At 40.2% G+C, this 18,610-nt stretch overlaps 1 protein-coding gene across 1 annotated transcript in view; it reads left to right on the forward strand.

Annotated features, from left to right (window-relative positions):
• Positions 1-575: 575 nt before the first annotated feature.
• Positions 576-18,610, forward strand: part of Itgb8 (integrin subunit beta 8) — a 77,627-nt gene continuing 59,592 nt past the window's right edge. The window contains exon 1 of the mRNA XM_051177820.1: positions 576-1,186. Coding sequence (XP_051033777.1) covers positions 1,060-1,186 — 127 coding nt within the window. The 5' untranslated portion in view covers positions 576-1,059. The remainder of the gene's footprint in view (positions 1,187-18,610) is intronic.

Raw genomic sequence — 18,610 nt, forward strand, 5'->3', positions numbered from 1 at the left:
GAGCTGTTGCTGCTTCTGCTGCTGCTCCTGCCCTGGGCCGCTGCGGTGCTTGCTGGCTACCAGAGCAAGGAGCACTGTAGCGTGGGGTGGTTTCCTAGCAACTCTCAGCTCCGAGCACACCCAGCCTCCCAAGGCTGCCCCCCCCCCGTGGGGATCCAGAGACCTAGAGCACCCCATCCCTGACCATCGCCTGCCTGGCCTTCCTCTCATACTCTCCTGGTACAGCCCAGAGAGCATCAGCTGCCAGGGTGCTGGGCGGCCAGACTCCTGAGCCGACTGAGTCCGAAAGGACAAGGGTACGCAACTCTCTCCCGACAAGGCGAGTGGAACGTCCCCTCCCAGCCCGGTAGGCAGCAGCGATGCCTTGTTAGGTGCCTGCGGGCGCAGACCAGGGCTTCCAAGACGCCCGCCGAGCCATTCCCCCAGCTGCTGGCACCCGAGCCTCCTCTCCCGCCAATCGGGACGCTGACGCCCTTGGCTTGCTGAGACTGTGTGGAGTTGGCCTCCCAGCCCACCTGTGGAAGAAGCTCGCACCGACTGATGCGCCAGCGACTCCCCTCCCTCCCACCCCCTTGGCCTTCTAGCCGTCCCCTCCCACTAATGCAGCATCACCCTGTGAATTACATTAGGGTGGTTTTCCCCCCAGCCTCGGGCTTTGTTTGGGTTTGATTGTGTTTGGCTCTTCGCTAAGCTGATTTATGCAGCAGAGCCCCATCCGCTGGAGAGAAACAAAAGCTCTTTTCTTTGTCCTGAGCGGACTGTGGAGCTCTTACTCGCTTCGCTGCCTCGGGCCATCGGCTTGTCCGAGGAGGTGCATTTGGTTGAGAACGCCGAGCCGGCTGTGCGGAGCTGGGAGGGCCGCAGGGGCCCTGAGATGCACAGAGCTGTTCAGGCCCGCGTACCTGTATCGTCTACTCGGAGCCCCTGGGTGGGTCAGACCGGCCTGTGGAAAAGGTCCTAGAGATTCTCAGCCCGCGGGCCCCAAGGTGCGCCCCCAAGTCGCGAGCGCACGTCAGGAAAGCGGCCAGGCAGCGGGCGCGGGGCGGGCTGCTTTGCATTATGTGCGGCTTGGCCCTGGCTTTTCTGACTGCTGCACTGCTCTGTCTGCACAGCTGCCAGCGAGGTCCTGCCTTGGTTCTCCGGGCGGCCTGGCTGTTTTCACTTGTTTTCGGACTGGGCCAAAGTGGTAAGTTATTTTGCTTTGTATTCTTTCCTATTCCTAAAGTCTTGGGCTGGCATTGAGAGCTTCTGGCCTGGGCATCCCTAACAGGTAAGTGGCAGATGTCAGTCCTGGTCACTCCTGAGACTTGAGGAGGGCCAGTGTGTGGCAAAGTCCTCTATAGAGAAGCCAAGTGTCAAGCATTTCTGTCCTGGAGTGACAGCAATAAATAGTTCATGGTACTGGAAAAAGTAGTTCTTAAGTTTGGGAAAGAGACTGTTGTACTTATAGAACCAATTTTTGGGGTTCCAGTATTTACCAACGATGTCGCTGTCTGTATAAACTGTGTTCCCCATTTTTTTATGAGGGGCAGGGGGCACCATTCATTGACAATATTTGGATGAAGGCTGTGGCTAAAACGAGTAATAATGGGACAAAGTCTTCCATGTACTGGTCTATGAAAGAACAACAACATACAAGTTTCTTCCACAATAACATTCTGCCTGAATGAATTAAATGCCCTTGAGAAGTATCCATGCTTTAAGCCACTGGAGGGGGTGGGGTAGAGGAGAAGACTGTTGATAAACTTTTGTGGCTATCTGATCCCTCCCTAAGTTCAGTCTCTGATACAGAGAGGTCACCTCTCTATAAACTTTATTGTCCTCATCTGTGAAAGAGATAAAGATAACTGCCTTTCCTAAGCCACAAAGGACAGTTCTAGTCAAATGCTGCATGAGAAGGAGTTTGGGACTTTAGCATGGTAGCATTGTATTCTTAGTGACCCATGAAACAAAATAATCAACAATAACAATTAATAGTCTAAAGAGCAAATTTACCATAGAGGTCAAATATTTATTTTTGAAAATGGAGTCATCATTATCATACTTAATTTTTTTCCACTTTTCTCTCCTTTAAATGTGACTAGAGACTACTATGGACTCTCAACTTGAAAGGAGTTTTAATTACTAGCCATACTTCTGTTGTAAAACTAAATTTTACTTCTGAACTTTGAATTGGTGCCTGAAGTTAACTAAAGCTAAAGCTTATATGTAAAAGTTTATGGTAGAAAAATCCAGATTAATTCTCTTAAATGTTGCATATATAGTTGGCTAAAACTTGTTTTGTGGTAAGATTTTCCTAGTTATCTGAAACAGGACAAATTCGAGTCAATTTTTATCTTGTTATTTTGAGACTTACTGATTTTAGAATAAGTGAAACCTAATGTAAAGGAAAGAATCACATTCATTATCAAGTGTCTTTTGAATGGAACGTGTGATTACCACAGCAGAATTTCCACTAGCATAATTCCATCCAATGTCAGTAAGCAGTAAAGTGTTTTTAAATAGATTTAGTAAACATCCACACTAGTAAATGGTCAAAACTCATGCCAACAGAACATATTTTGTTCCAAAGAAAGTCTCACCTTTAACATTAGCTAATAATAGATGTTTTAAATTTTTATTGTGCTTCAAAAGATAAATCAGGTTCCTGTGTAATGGCAAGATATTTCCATCCAGTGACTATTATTAATTTGAAGCAAACACTACAAATGGGCTGTTGCACCTGTTGACTCAAAAAGTGAATGCTTATCTGAAATCAAAACAAGGCATCCTTTCCACAGTCTCTGTCAATATACAAAGGCTTCTGATGTATACTGACTTGCATGGTAGTTAAAAACATGAAAAAAAATTTAAATTACAGCCAGTACCACTCAGCAAATTAGAGATCAGTATAAACAGCTGTACTTTGTGATACAGCTACAAGTCTTAAATTACAGGTCTCCACTGTGCAAATTGAATGCTTAAAGCAGGATAGAAATTTAGGTATCAGTTACAAAAGGAATCTTTTCCCCATGCCCAGTAGTTTCTACCAACAAAATGGTGAGGGCAATAAAGCCATACTATAAAGTCTGCAAGCTACACAAGAAACACATTACTTTGATTTTTAAGTACAATTTATACAAATGCATTAGACTTTTAGTAATGTGAGCAGAAGGAGCTGGGGGTGGCTGAGTACAGTAGGTGGAGCATGTTATTAATGATATGCAGAGATTTCTTATGTAGGAAACATTACTCCAGTTTCTTTTAACTGTCCCTCTCAGAAACTAATGGGGTTTGGAGAAAAAGTCATCAATACCAACACAAAAGCTGCTTAGTAATGGCTTCCCATTAAATATAAAAATTAGTTAATATTTGAATAATTATTGTAGCAATACTTTATTTCTACATTTGCTAATTTTAAAAGATTAAAGATAATTTATGTTACCCAATTACATAGCAATAGAAAAATGGCACATTTCAAAACTCAGAATTTCTTTAACAAGTGGTAACTATTATTGCAATAAGATTTAATCTCCTGTTTATTAGGCTATCAAGTGCTTATTCTTTTCCATTACAATCAACCAACAGAAACAGCATTGCTTTGTAACAGCAGCAAGACTTTACCTCAAACAGATTTAATCATATCAAGTAATCCCTCACTATTCCCTCCCCCAGGTTTTTTTGTGTGTATACATGCACTCACATGCACAGATTCACAGCCATGTTTTTGCATGTGTGGGGGCACACATGTGTGGGTATAAATGCACATGGAATGGGTGTACATGCATGTGAAAGTCAGATATTGATGTCAGAACCATCCTAAATAGCTCCTTTACCTTACTCATTGAAGCAGAGTCTTTCAGTCAAACAAAGAATTTACTGGCATTGCTAGTCTTGCTAGCCAGCTTGTTTCTGGGGACTCTGTCTCCATCTTCTGAGACTGGAGTTATAAGCAGGTCAACATACCAACTGGACATTTGCCTGTGGATTTCTGGGGCTCTAAACTCCTGCCATGCAAGCATGTTAATCAAGTCATCTCATTAGCTCCTAAAGTTTAGCTAATCTGGAAGAAAAAGCTAACTAAGGGAAACAAGGCTTCATTTGGGAGAAGTCCAGTCTTCTATGTCACTTCCGTAAAATGGGCCCATATTAAGTTCATCTTCAGGCAACAGAGACATTTTGAGGTCTATTTAAAAGTCATCTATAATTGCCTTTACATGGAAAACAAGTAGCTGATATGATTTCAAAAATGTTGGAAGAGTTGCCATGCTTTCTTTCTCCAATGTTTCATCTCATCATATTGAGCCCCTGTAGGAAGACTTTATTCATTACGTTGTGGTTCTGCTCAGCTAAGATCTTGTAGCTGCTCAGTTGTCAAATCTGATATCTAATCCTTGGTTATCACCCTGCTATACCTATCATCAATTAAGAATCTGGCACTGTCCACATGTAAGTTAGCTTCTTAGACCTATGATCTCCTGGTTTAATCTCTTTCTCCATCTCTGATTTGATTCTTGTTCACCCTATGAACGTCCATAACAGCAGTGGCATCAGAATTCTGTCTTCATTTCTCTTATTAATATGGAAATCCCAAGTGAATTGATCCAACTTTGGGGTTTTATATTGTGTTTCTATGATGGCACCACCCAGATGTCTATTTCCTATCTTGACTGCTTTTTGGATCTCCAGAGGAGGGGTCAAACTGCCTAATCAACATCCCTATTATGTATTTAAAGACAAAATTGATCCCTATATTTTCAAAACAAAATGCCTAATTTTTTCTCCTAAACTTACCCCTTTCATGTTCTGTCAATTCAGTCAGTGGTGAGCCCGAATCTTGGTAGTTCAGACTAGCATTTAGGAGCATCCTTGATTGTCTATTCCTGTCACATTGCACAATCAAAAACTACTGCCATCACTGTGGTTTATACATTTTCTTGCCTCACACATTGGAAGCCTATCCTTTCTTTCCTTCTTCACAGTGCGATGAACACCAGTTCTTGTTACTCTTCCACTTGGAACTCAACATAGTTTTCATCTGCCTTGAATTAAAGGCCAAGTTTTAGTTTTAGCATGGCCTTCAAGACTACAAGAGCTGTAACACTAATCATCTATCTTTTCCTTTCTGATTTAGTTCTAGAAACACTGACCCTCGCTGTCTGTGGAGACACACGGCATGGGTGCTCTATGCTCTACCCCTAGAATGCTCCTGCCTTAGCTGTATTACTTCTTTTTCACCCCCTTTTTTTCTTGGTGTCTAGCAAACATCACCCTAACAGAGAGTGTATCTCTATGATTCCTGCATTCTGCGTCTTTTACATTCGTAGTCCTTAGTAGCCTGTGTTACATTATACCTTAATTTGTTTGTTGTCCTCTCTTTCCAATTTCACAACTAGAATGTTGTTCTTTTTCTGAAAAACAACACACACACTTGCAGGAAAGTCAAAAGAGTAAAGTAGAAATATGCTTCTTCTAGATTGAGTCTCCAATAACCTTTATTTATTTCACGGCAGGATTGACTCACATTCTCTTTGTGTAACAAATAGATGTACTTCAAAGTCAAGTTCTAATATATTTAATAGAAAACAGTGATCTTCCAGAGAAAAAAGGTCTTTCAACATTTGTAAAAATGGGAAGAAAAGCTGTCCTAGGTTATACAGTTTCCTGACTGGGGGAGAGGCACTAAAACAATCAAACAAACAAAAACAAAACAAACAAACAAACAAAAAACTGAGTCACTCCCATAGCCTGACTTTCTGTTTTGGAGAAATAACACAGGTTATGTTCAGGCAATAGAGCCTTAAAAGTAAGGAAAACTGACAAGGGAACAGAATTTCTTAGAATACATTTGCCAGCAGATATTGTTTAAATTTGAAAGAAAGATATATTATTTACTTGTGAATAAATATGCCTGCCAAATATGTCTTCATTATAAACCAAAAAAATTAATGGCCTTGAAATAAGCCAGGAACAGTCAACAGATACAATTAATGAAAGAAAGGGAAACTTTCCAATAAGATTAGGATAAGCAATAAAGATAAGTAAGATTTTTTTTTTTACTCCAATTGGATATTTCATGAGAGTTAAAAAATATCATGATGTAAAACACTATATCGACGTCTCAATTTTTGCATATTGCTATTTTAAGTAAATCTGTCTTGCAGAAAACACATCATGCGAGATAATCTGATCTTTGTTCTTTACATTTACAGACTTTGGGACTTCTACTGATGGAATCTGGTGTAGATAGGTGTAAATAGTCTGGTGTCAAATTCCTCACTCTGCTCAGAGACAGGCTCCTTTGGGTACTTTTATGGAATACTGAAGTGGAAGGTTCTTTTTGACTTAAGCTTCCTAAACTTTAACAAATAACTTCTACCCCTCTATAGACAGACATCAGCCAGTTTCCTTGCAACTCAGTAAACTTTGGTGAGTCTCTATCTGGGCTTTCTAAGAAGAGATACCCATGGCATCTTCCCTGATGGTGCCCATTCTACAGCATCTAAAGTCACTGAACAGCTTACCTCGTTCCTCTCGTGGTAAGCCTATATAATAACTGATATAAAAATTACCTTGCCCAACTGACATGAAGATATAATTTTTGCATCCATTGAATAACCAAACAACTGCCCCTGTAATGTTCCTATATTTGCTCAATCTAGCTTCTGTTGCTGTGCAAGCTGATGCCTGTCAAGTGCTGTCAGCAGACAACTGTAAGGTCCCATGAAGGATCTCCAATTTTATAACACATTCTTAAAATTATACACTAACTGTATTATAAAACAGACCATAAGGAAAAACAACAACATTTACAACATTTTGTTTGTGTATTTATTTTTTGAGACACAGGGTTTCTCTGTGTGGCTTTGGAGCCTATCCTGGAACTCACTGTGTAGACCAGGTTGACCTGGAACTCAGAGCAATCTGCCTGCTTCTTCCTTCCAAGTGCTGTGATTAAAGACATGTGCCACCACACTGCCCAGCAAAACAACATTTTATAATAATTTCTTTGTATGAGGCTGAATATTAAGTATTGAGCTCAAGGGCTATCCAATTAAAATCTTTAAAAATGGTACCTTAAAGACCAGGCAGTGATGGTGCACACCTTTAATCCCAACAGAAACAGGCAGATCTCTCAGTTTGAAGCCATACTGTCTACAGAGAGAGTTGCAGGACAGTCAGGATTACACAGAGAAACCCTGTCAAGAAAGAATAATGGGGGGGGGGGAGTTGGGGAGGGAGAGAGGAAGAGGGAGGAGGGAGAATGTGCTTGTCATTTGAACTCCCGTTCTCTGCCATATCTTTTTCTAAATGATTCAATGCATTCATTTAATATTCACAACATACTCTGAGAAAAGAGATTTTATAATCCCTACTTTTGAAAGCAGGACTGACACAGAAAGAGATGAGCAATGCGTGTAACACATTGCCAATATGAGGAGACCCAGGATTTGGATTGCTTTATAAGGCTTCACAATTTCTTAAGGAAATTTCTGGGTGTCATATAACCATGTCTGTCATACATGCCCCACCTGGTGAGTTCCTGGGCACCTCCATAGTGTGAGTAATATAGGACTCTGCTGCCTGTGCAGAGTAATCATAGTGAGAGGATTTTGAATTTAGAATCACAGCATCTTCAAAACATGCATCCAGGAGAAGCTCCCAATTATGCAGGTCGCCTCATGTATATCTCACCATGGGAAGGGTTTTTGTGTATGCATCATGAAGTCGGGGTGGGGGGGACAGCCAGCTTAGTGGGGAACACTGTGGTAAAGTCAGCTTCCTTGCAGTCCCTTGACTTTCCAGTGTGTCACTAATTTATAAGAGTTGCTACTGGGGGGGGGGGGGAGAAAGGCATTTCAGGTCAAACAGAAGTACTTCCAGGTCAGATTATTGACCAACTCAGATCTGATTATACTTCTAACTGCTTGCAGCCAGTGTATTACAGTGTGGCTGAAGTTCTACATCATTTTATATATTCATATCAATTTTAACCTCATGCACACTCACTAACTTGAATTTTCAGCAATCCTTCATGTCTGTCAAGAGGGATCACTTAGAGCTTGGCATTTCGGTCTATTCTAGGCTCAAGACACATGCTTTCCTGGTCTCTTCAGACAGGTTCAATACTGAGAGAACCAGGGCTCTGTCTTAAGCACTGGGAACACAGAGAACAAAGGTCTGCTTCAGGAGTATGTATGTATAACAGAGAGAGAGAGAGAGAGAGAGAGAGAGAGAGAGAGAGAGAGAGAGAGAGAGGGAGGGAGGGAGGGAGGGAGAGATTTATATGGGTTTTAAGAAATTCTTTTCAGGATTATGTAGGAATTAACATGCATTTTACATTTACTAACTGTAGTGGTCAGTGTTGTTATTTGACAGAATCTAGAATCACCTGAGAAATGGGCCTCTGAACATGCTTGTGAGTTACTACCTTGACATGAGAAAACCCACCCAATTCAGGTGGTATCATTCCCTGGTAGGGATCCTGAAATGTATAAAATGGAGAATGGGGGTTGAGTTTGCATCCATCCCTTTCTCATTTTCTGGTTGTGGATGTGATGTGACCAGCTTCTTTAGCCTCCAGATTCTTGATTTCTTGGCCATGATCGTCTGTACCTGGAGCTGTGACTAAAATATACTCTTTCTCCTTAAGTAAGTATTTTATTACAGAGGCAGGAAAAGAAACGAAAATGGCAAGTACTTTAGTTACAATTTGTGAAACATAATCTGTGCCAAGTTAGACACCATATGTGTAACAGGTGATCCAAATAAACTGAAGTATCAAGTGTAGTAAAGTGTTACATGTGTGTATGAATGTGCATGAGAGAAGAGAGTTTCACATAGCACAGGGTAGACTTGTAAGGCAGCCGACACTCCTGACTCTTGACTATATCTGTCTCCAGAGTGTCATGTTCATCAGCTATCATTTTCTTTCTCTTTATCCTCCCATTTCTCCTTCTCTGCTTCTTCCTGTACTTGTTTCTTAGAAGTGTTAAAATCTTGGCGTAGACATATTATCATTAGAACAACATTTGAAGTTATTTTTCATGAGCAAATACTTTCTTAGACCTATAAAGTTTGAAGCACAATGACTGGTTTGAGATATGACAAAAAAAAAAATCTATTTTTCAGACATCAATTTTGTAGAGAAGCTAAGATTGAATAAACTTGACATTTTCCCTTCCCTCTGGACTTCTTAAATTCCATTTTCCTATGTTTGGGAATGCAGCATAAACACAATTCACAAGCCTTACTTCCTTCTCACCCCTATTTGTTTATGGATGTCTTCTGTATTATTTAGGAGCAGGACATATTTTCGAATGGAAAGTTTTTAAAATCCTATGCAAGGTTCCTCATTAAATGTTATGGGAGTTTTATTAGCTCACTCCCTGATTTCCCTGGGATCAAGGGGCACTTGAACTACAACATTTAAGCTCTGTATAAATTCAGGAATCTATCAGTAAGTCCTGACTCAACGGAGCTAGCCCAAGATTATGGGTTGGGCTTTTACGTTAATAAAGGAGATTGTATTTCTACAGAATTCCAGTGTTTGAAGGAGTCTTAGAACAACTCCAATCTTGGGTAAACAGTATCCAAGAACTACACTGAATACTTCAAGCTAGCAAAGGTCTTGAAAGAAATCTGGTTAAGACTAGTTATGAATCTGTAACTTTGACAAGGCTACTTCTGTGTTACAAAAACAGTAAATGTTTCAATGACTGGTATTAGAAGTCTAGGTATTAGAAGAGATGATTGGGGGAGAAAAGATTTTAGCATAGTTCTATATCCTGCAAACATACTAACCCATAAACTGTAAAGTATCAACACAACACACACACACACACACACACACACACACACACACACACACACAATCTTTTCTTATTCTGTAGCATTAAGTTTCTTTGTATTTTTTAATATTCACTCAATACAATATGCAATTTAGCTTCTTGGGGAAAATGTGAAAGGGAGTATATGTTAGGATTTTCAAGTTGAAAACTATAATAGGAATTTTTCCTTTTTTGAAAAAAAATATTTTGAATGAATAAAAGGGCAAAAAGGCAGCAAATGAGAGGCTGATACCAGATAAGATAAAAACAAAATGACAATTGATACTGAATAAAATGATTAAATGACAATGGGGATTCTTAACATGTTTCTCAACATGAAGATTTTTGTTCATAATGATCTCTCAGAAGTGGCCCTGCCTTCCTCAGTCAGTAGAGAAAGCCTGGATGGGTCTTCACTACAAGAGCTCCTGAAGCAATGTTATTCTTTATGACCTTTATATACATATTCTACTCAGGATCTACCATGGTTTTCTACTTCCTTCAGGCTCCTCAGGTGGGTGACATACAGATCTTCTCTAGAAGAATAAAGTTCAATGTGCTCTGCCTTGTTTATGTTCTACCTCCACCCTCATCCATGACCTCCTTGATAGGTTACATTGTGCCTGATCATGCTGTAACCCGAGCCTGGCACACAGTAGATTCAATAAAATCATTTGAAATAAATCGCATTGAATAATGTAACAATTCTGAGCAGTTTTGAAATAAGGCACCCAAGCAACGGATCTCCACTAAGTTCCAACCCTTACATGAACCTACAGATTGAGAGCTTCTTCTAAAAGTTGCCTTGCTTGGTCGGCATTCCCAGTCCACCTCAAAAAGCAGTCTCTGGGCCTTTGGGATAGATCTTTACCAACATCAAAAGCTAAGCCTCTGTATTCTTGAATCTTAACTACTTAAGTTTGCTCTTTTTAAATAACGTCTCTCACACTTTCTTTGCATTGTTGGTAAGATGAGTATGGAAGAGATGAGTACAAAAAGTAATAAGTATATAAAGTATTCTCATCCCCTTGACCATCATGCAGGCTTTTATTAAGCCTCTAATGTCATGACAAGCATTACACTGAACTTTAGAGTTGAGTAAAGGTATGGTTTGTGGAGGATTTCTACAGGCCAGGAGGCTTCCTATGCATGTGATGGGAAAATTCACTATCTTCTTAATGTTACAGATTTCTGAGTTGTCAGAAGTTACCCAATAATTTCTGAAAGTTCTCTTAGCTAATAAGTAATGGAAACAGAATTTAGAGCTGGTTTTGACTCAGCACTGTGAATCACCATCACAGACTGCCATCTACGGGGAGTGGGGTTCCTCCTTCTGACCTTGTGAGACCTAGCCTCTTCTGGTTATGCCTCAAGCAGGCATAATTAGTTTATGGAGGGTGTCCCTCTGTCTGTCAGTCACTTCTAGATTATTTCTAAAATTTTTGACCTAATAATCACAAGCTGATTTCTGGGCCTTCTTTCTATGAGCAACTGCTTCTGTGTCAAACTGAAGACAAACATAGATAATTTGTGGCTGATTCCAGAGGAACAAGACAGAGCTTAGACACACAGGCTGTGGTTTCCATTCAGGTAAATGGCTGCCTCTCTGCATTGCAGAATGATTCTAGGGCTGGGGGCGGGGGGAGATGGATCCTGGACTGGAGGTTTATGAACATCATACACTGCCAAGTTCTCAACCAGAAGACAAAAGTCTATGTTAACTGTGAGTCACTTTGACAAAACACCTAGGAGAAATAACCTTCCAGGAGGAAAGATTTAATTTTCCTTAAGGTTTCAGAAGTTTCAGTTGGGAGTTGATTGTCTTCAACTCTTCAGACAGCTAGGCAGGCTACCACAGCAGTGGAAGTCTGCAGCAAGGGAAAGTGCTCACCTAGTGGTAGCCGTGATGCAGGGTGAGAGTGGGAAAGAGGAGAAGGCATGGTCTTGAACAAGGACAGGAACAAGATCTACCTTTCTTCAAGGACAAGTGACCTTCAAGGACCTACTTCCTTCCAATAGGCTTGTTACAAGCAGTTTTCCCACCATCCTGGTCCCAGAGCCACCTCAGCCCCAAATAACACACAGAGATGCTGTATTAGATACAAAGCTGTTGGCCTGTTACTAGTGTTACTTATCTGCTAACTCTGTCTTAAATATTAACCCATTTCTATTCATCTAAGTATTTCCATGTGATCTTATCTTACTGGAGAGAGGGTAAGAACCTCTGTTCTCTCAAGTATCTACATTGTGAATCCCTTCCTACCTCTCCCCGAATCCTCCTTGTCTCCTAGTCCCACCTATCTTGCTTTCCTATTGGCCAACAGGGCTTATTCATTAACCAATAAGAGAAACATATTTACAGAATGACATCTCCCATCATAGGCTCTTCCTCCTAATGGTCCATTCAGATAGGAATACTTCAAAAGATTAGCCTGTAAATAAAATTAGAACCCTCTTGACCAAATCATTACTCAGACTCTGGCCTCTGAATTATTCAATTAAGGACCAAGCCTTTAGCATATGAGTCTTAAAGGGACAATTCACATCCAAATCACAATGAACATATTGGACTTAATTATTTCTTATTCGACTTTGCAAGTATGAAATACTTGGCCTTGTTATACCCATTGCTGTTTGTACTCTGGCCTTGGCCTTGAAAAGTTAGAGCAGACTTGGCTAATAGTTTAAATATTATCAGAGAATGAGACAGACAAGAATAGTACCAGAGTAAAGTCCAGAAGGACTCCTTCACATCAAAGGGTTTTATATTTCCCTATTTTCAGTAAACTTTAAAATGTGAACTAAGTTTTATCCTCTTGCAAATAGTATGTCTGTGAGAACCAACACTATGTATATTCTTAAATTAGTTTTGCTTATTTCCTGTTATTAATTCAAAACATCACAAGAAAGATCCTTTCACTCACATGAATAAGCTAAATTATCCAACTTCATATCCATATCCATAATTAATATCCATAAGAAAATGAATGTATAGTAAATGCCATACTACTTTCATGGAGTAAAGGAACTATTTTTCACTTAAAAAAATCAGCGTTGATGTCACCTTATTTCGACTTTCACAATTGGTAAATCAGCAGGATTTACAGCCAAACAAAATAGTGGCCTTTAGTGGGATTTTATACATTAAAGTGATTCCACCCTTCAACAAGAGCAAGAATCAGCTCTTGCTAGAAAACTATGATACTAAACAGACATATTCAAATTATCTCACTGACTTATTTTTAAAGTTCCCCAATTCACTTAGTAATTAAAATGAAAACCATTGGCAGAAAATTACAAAACAAATTATAATTGTCTTATTAATTGATTCTTCAATTTTGTATTAATTTAAAGAGATTTTGCACCTATTTAATGTGGGTGTATATGTGTGTATGTATGGTCACCCATGCCATAGTGTGAGTGTGGAAGTCAGAGGACCACTTGAGCAGGTCCATTCTTCCCTTCCACCATATGGGTCCCAAGTATTAAATTCAGGTTTTCAGGCTTCCCTAACCCACGCATATATTCTTAAGATAACTTTAAATGGTGTTTATTTTGAATGTAGTTTTGAAATATTTAAAGTTAACATTCTAGAACAGGATATAAGCTTTTAAGAAGTAGCCTTTCATTGTGACCTTAGCAATGAGCCACCTATCATTACTGTAAGTAGTTTAGAAATGTGACTTCCTTTTGTAAACTGTTTCATTGTTATTTTGTTTTGAATTGTATTGTTATTGAATTTTTCAGAGTCTGTTGTCATTCTAAGTGAGTATTGGGGCAGTGTGATTGGCCCAGTGTGTTGTCAAATACACCCCATGCCCAATAATGAAACATGAAACAGAAATAGTTTGGGAGGGCTGGGTTAAACCAAAGGCCCTGTACCCGCTGTAAACTCAGGTGTGTGGGGAGGAAGGATAATAATAAAGACAGAAGGATAGGACATTAGACACAGTTCAACCTGCAGACCTGTGTCCAATGTGTCTTGCTAGGTGTAGCAGATGTACACTGGAATATTTTCATGTTTTGAACAGCTTTGGACATTTTGGATTTACACTGATATTTCATGTGGTTACATGCATAGTTCCATAGTCCTTGCCTCAGAATTGAATGCAGTGTCTTTCCAGATAGGAGCCTTTTGCCTGATCTCAAAGAGAACTATATACTCAGTATCACTCCTCAGTACCTCTGGCAAGTGTGAGTACTGGGGAAAGGGGAAGCTTCCTGTGGAATGAGTGATTACCTCTATCTTACAAGGGGTCTTTTGAATATTTAAGGATTGAAAAAAATGAAAGTAATTAAAGTAAAAACTCTAGTTTCTTTAAAAGAAGGTTGACAGGATGTACTGTGTGGAGTGGAGTGCCAAACTGGGGGTGCCTTTCCTAAGTGACTGCTAGAGAGATGGCTAAGAAGCCAGGCTGGCTTTGCCTAGTCATGTAAGGTATTCATTGACTACTGGAGAACAAAGAATACAAGAAAGTAGTAGGGATTGCTGTAGAACTGGCTGTTCTAGTTAGAAACAAAGAAGTCATTGTAGCAAACTTTATTGTTGGCAGAGAAAAGATGGAGCAAGTCTCTCTCAATACATGACATACCTTCCAAGGTATTTCTCTGCTGTCTTTTTGTACATTTGGTTTGAATTTTTGTAATGTATTTAGAACAAGGAGATTATAATTTGCAAAAGATAACCCTGTACCATCAAAGAAAACTTCATCAGGAAGGTTAACACTGAGAACAACAAAGCAGACCATCGCACATTTGAGATAGAAGTCAGTTCCAGGAATCCTGAGTTTGGTTTTTAAATGTCACTTTATAGGTGTGTAATCCCAGCACTGAGGAAGCAGAGGCTTGAGTATCTCTATGAATTCAAGACAGTTAGGTCTGCAAAGCAAGCTCCAGGTCAGCCAAAGCTACACAGCGAGACACTGTCTCATAAAAAGCTAGAAAACTTACCAAACAAACAACAAAAATGCTCTTTCAATGAGCATTTCAATTCCAGCCAGCTGTAGTGACAGTCCAGAGGAAAAGTCTAACATAAATGGTCACAAACCCAGATCTCTGAGTTGGTGATAGAAACATAAGGATTAAATATTAAATATTATTATCATCATCAGTTCATGGGGTGCTGTACATATGATTCTCTGTAGTGCCATTTTCTGGGACTGCAAGCATGTGGGATAAGAGGAAGGGGTTCGTGAGGGTTGGGTATGCTTTTCTGAAGCCAGACTAGGGCATCTGGAGCATGAATTCCACCATTTGCTGGCTAAGTTCCCAACGTGGCAATATACAAGTCCAGAACTGATCTAGTCCTCTTGGCAGTCAGCTCAACACCAATGCCCGAGTCTACTGCTGTCTGAGATTGTATTATCTGGTACAGACTTGGTAAGACAGAGGGTGATATATGAACATTATGGAAAAAGCAGACATCAGGGCTTTGGAGAGAAATTCTGCCTCCCAGAGATGAGTTTAGCTTTGAGGAATAAGCAGACAAGTGCTGCTTCTGACTGATGTCCTGAGCAGGGAGGATATTTCTGGTCAGAACTATCCCTGCACTTTACATACTCCCTCACAGATGGACATCTTAACTATTGTCTAGAAGCCACAAACTTTTCTTTCCACACTACAAAATTATAATTCTTTAGATTTAACTTTTTTTTTTTTCAACACAGTTCCCATGTAGAGAACATGGATGTCCTTGATCCTTCATGGTTACTAGGCATTTCTCTGTTAAGAAATATTTAGCAACAAATGCCAGATTGTATAAAGCTGCTATAATTTCAGAGAGCCTATAACTCATCAGTCTATGTGATACTCTTTACTAAAGATATTTATTGGCAAGCAGGGAATGAAATGTCCTGAAAATCACAAGAAATAACAAAGTATTTCAATTTTTAGAGGCCTTCTTCACTCTTATACATGGCTATCTTATAAAAAGTCTGGGTCACAATAATTTCACCTCCAATAGTGCATACTCACGTTTGTAGAGCTTTGATGATGCTGTGCATTAAGTGATACAGGATGGTGCAAATGAGCTCTGCATAGACATCCAGGTTCCCGGATACTGCCTTGTGAACCAGTGACTTTCACAGGTAATGGAGCAACAGCACTGGAAACTAGCAGGATATTCTATAATCAAGGGGAATTTACCTATCACATACAAACTCGTGTCATAAGAGGCCTTTATCCATTTCCTTTCTGAACTGCTTTCATACCAAAGTAAAATGCCTCTGATTGTCCACGAGGCAAGAATTAAGTGGCTGTAGGCATTCTCTATTTACATGTGAAAATATAGAATGCTATAAACTCCAGGTTTTCATTTTGTGTGTCATTTATTTGGTAATATAGTAGAGTGTTCCAGACCAAATGAGTAAATAAAAACAGCTATATCTGCATGGACCTATGAGTCTGAGTATGTGGGAAAACAATGTATACCCTGCGTCATACTGAGCAAGTAGTTGCTACAGTGCCTATTCAAATATGATTTTGTTGTAGTGTTACAGGAAGCTTGGAACATTTAGCAGAAGCATTAGGTTTGAATCTTGAAAGAGACCAGTAGGTGTTCAAAAACAGAAAAGACCTGAAGTTTGAGGGGAAGCTGGATAGGAATGAGGGGACTCAGCAATCAGATTAAATGTGATGTTCTGTTATAGGGAATCATTTCATGTCTCTGAACAGACAGCTGATGTTGCAAAGCTGTTATCAATCCTGGGCCAGCTCTAGCAATAGGGTGTGATTTTTCACAGGCAGCATGTAGTTGGGAACCAGATCTTATAGAGGTGCAATCATGCAATAAAAAAAGGCCCAGGAACTTCCTCAAGGAAGTGTGCTTAGTCCCTCTTTGTCTCCATTTGAGGTGACAGGTTCCTGTTATCTGATGCCATTGGCACCCTGTCTGGTCCTTTTTGTGGCATGCTTGTAAAGGTTCTGTTTTGTCTCAGGTTTGACTGTGATGCCATCAACTTCACACAGGCAATACTGTAGCCTTAAAAAGCCGGCATGGTAGCAGGTATTACCAGAAAATTCATAGATAAAGAAATTCCATCAAAATCATTACTACTCTAAAATCCTGAAGTGGACTCTTCCTCTACTCCACAATGATATGATGTTCTTCTTTGGACTAAATCCTTAACTACTTCTTCATTCTAAGCAACCAACTTACTAACACTAGCAGAGTTCTCATGAGCAGAAAAATAGTTAAACTGATTCCATGTGCTATAGGTAAAAGATGTTTTAATCAAATTCCATGGTCGTTCATATCCTGATTCCCTTTTAAACTAAGAAGTGCATGCTTCCCGCTATTGGAAATGGCCTTATTTAAGTGCTCTTTGTTAAGAGAAGAAAGCCTTACAGTTATCATTTTATCAGATTCATGGGAGTTTGTTCTGGCTGCTACTGACATTGCCTGCAGACAGGGTAACTGCTCCTGAGGATTTGAGTGAGCACATAAGGCAGTGGTATGGAGCTGCAGGAGTCCCTTTGCTCTTGGGGCCTCAGAGTTTTAGACAGGATCCATGGCAAATGTGCTCTGGCAGAAAACGGAGCCTCAGTGTCTTTACAAATATTAAGACTTAGTTTTAGTGCTTCCTCTCCTTAACTGAGTGTTACAGTGTGCAACCCTGGTTAATGGAAGATTTCAAGGATTTCCATTTCTCAATACACATGGGCCCAGTATGTCCCCAGACTATCAGGAAGTGTGTCATCAGAAAGTGCCATCCATCCAGATTGTGCACACCATACCCCAAGAGCATGGTCTGCTTGCACCATGTTTAAACTGTGAAATATGTATGTAAAATGGGAAAGCATGAGAATTAATTAAGCAAGTGAGTAGACTTAGGATATCAAAGAACTCAAATTCAGGGATGGCCCCTGAAAGAAAATATTAGTATATGTGTGCTAGGGAGTCATGCAGAGCATAACAGATAAGCACAGTGTCCAGGCTAAGCTCCTCCAAGGTGGGCATGCTGAGCTGCTGAGTGGATTGAGAAAAGGGGACAGAGATTGGGAAAAGCTACATGAATGACACAGAAATAAACACACGTCAGAAATGGGGGAAGGGTGAGAGGGAATGAATACACACAGCGCATTTTGATCCATGAAAAGAAGATGCCCATTCATACACTCACTCCACAAATATGTACTGTTTTAGAGCATGCCTGGTCTATCTCTAAACCCAGAGGAGATGGCAAAGAGCAAAATGAACAAAAATTATCTGTCCCTTTGGAGATTACAATAATATGGCAAGAGAACAATAGACAAAAGAAAGGGATGGAGGGATGGAGCAAAGGCTCAATGGGTAAAGTGTTCCTGTGCAAGCATTAGGACGTGAACTCCATTTCCCAGCACCATTTCCCAGCCAAGCATGGTGGCACACACCTGTAGCCCTGGTGGTGGAAGGACAATGACAGGCAGAACCTTGGGAAAGTCTTGTCAATCAGTTGCTGAAATGGTGAGGTCTAGGTTGTGAAAGGCTTTCTTAAAACCCAAGGTGGAGAATGACAGAGGAAGACACCTAGCATTAATCTCTTGCCTACACACATGCACCCAGGAACACGTGTACAGAAAAACACATACACATCTCTCCCCGCCCCTCCCAGCACAAACACAAGGCCTTTTATTTATGAGTTTGTAATTTTTGTAGCAGAAAACAAAATAAACAATAAATGGCTGTGTTCTGCCGGGCTCCAGTGAAAGAAAATGAAGGAAGAAAAGACAGGTGCATAGACACAGAAAAGATAGGATCCAGTGAGCTGGTCTATGTGGTGGAAAAGCCAGCACAGTAGAAGCCCACATGCTTTTTTTTATAC

The sequence above is a fragment of the Phodopus roborovskii genome, unplaced genomic scaffold, assembly GCF_943737965.1.
Source record: "Phodopus roborovskii unplaced genomic scaffold, PHOROB, whole genome shotgun sequence".
Lineage (NCBI taxonomy): Eukaryota > Metazoa > Chordata > Mammalia > Rodentia > Cricetidae > Phodopus > Phodopus roborovskii.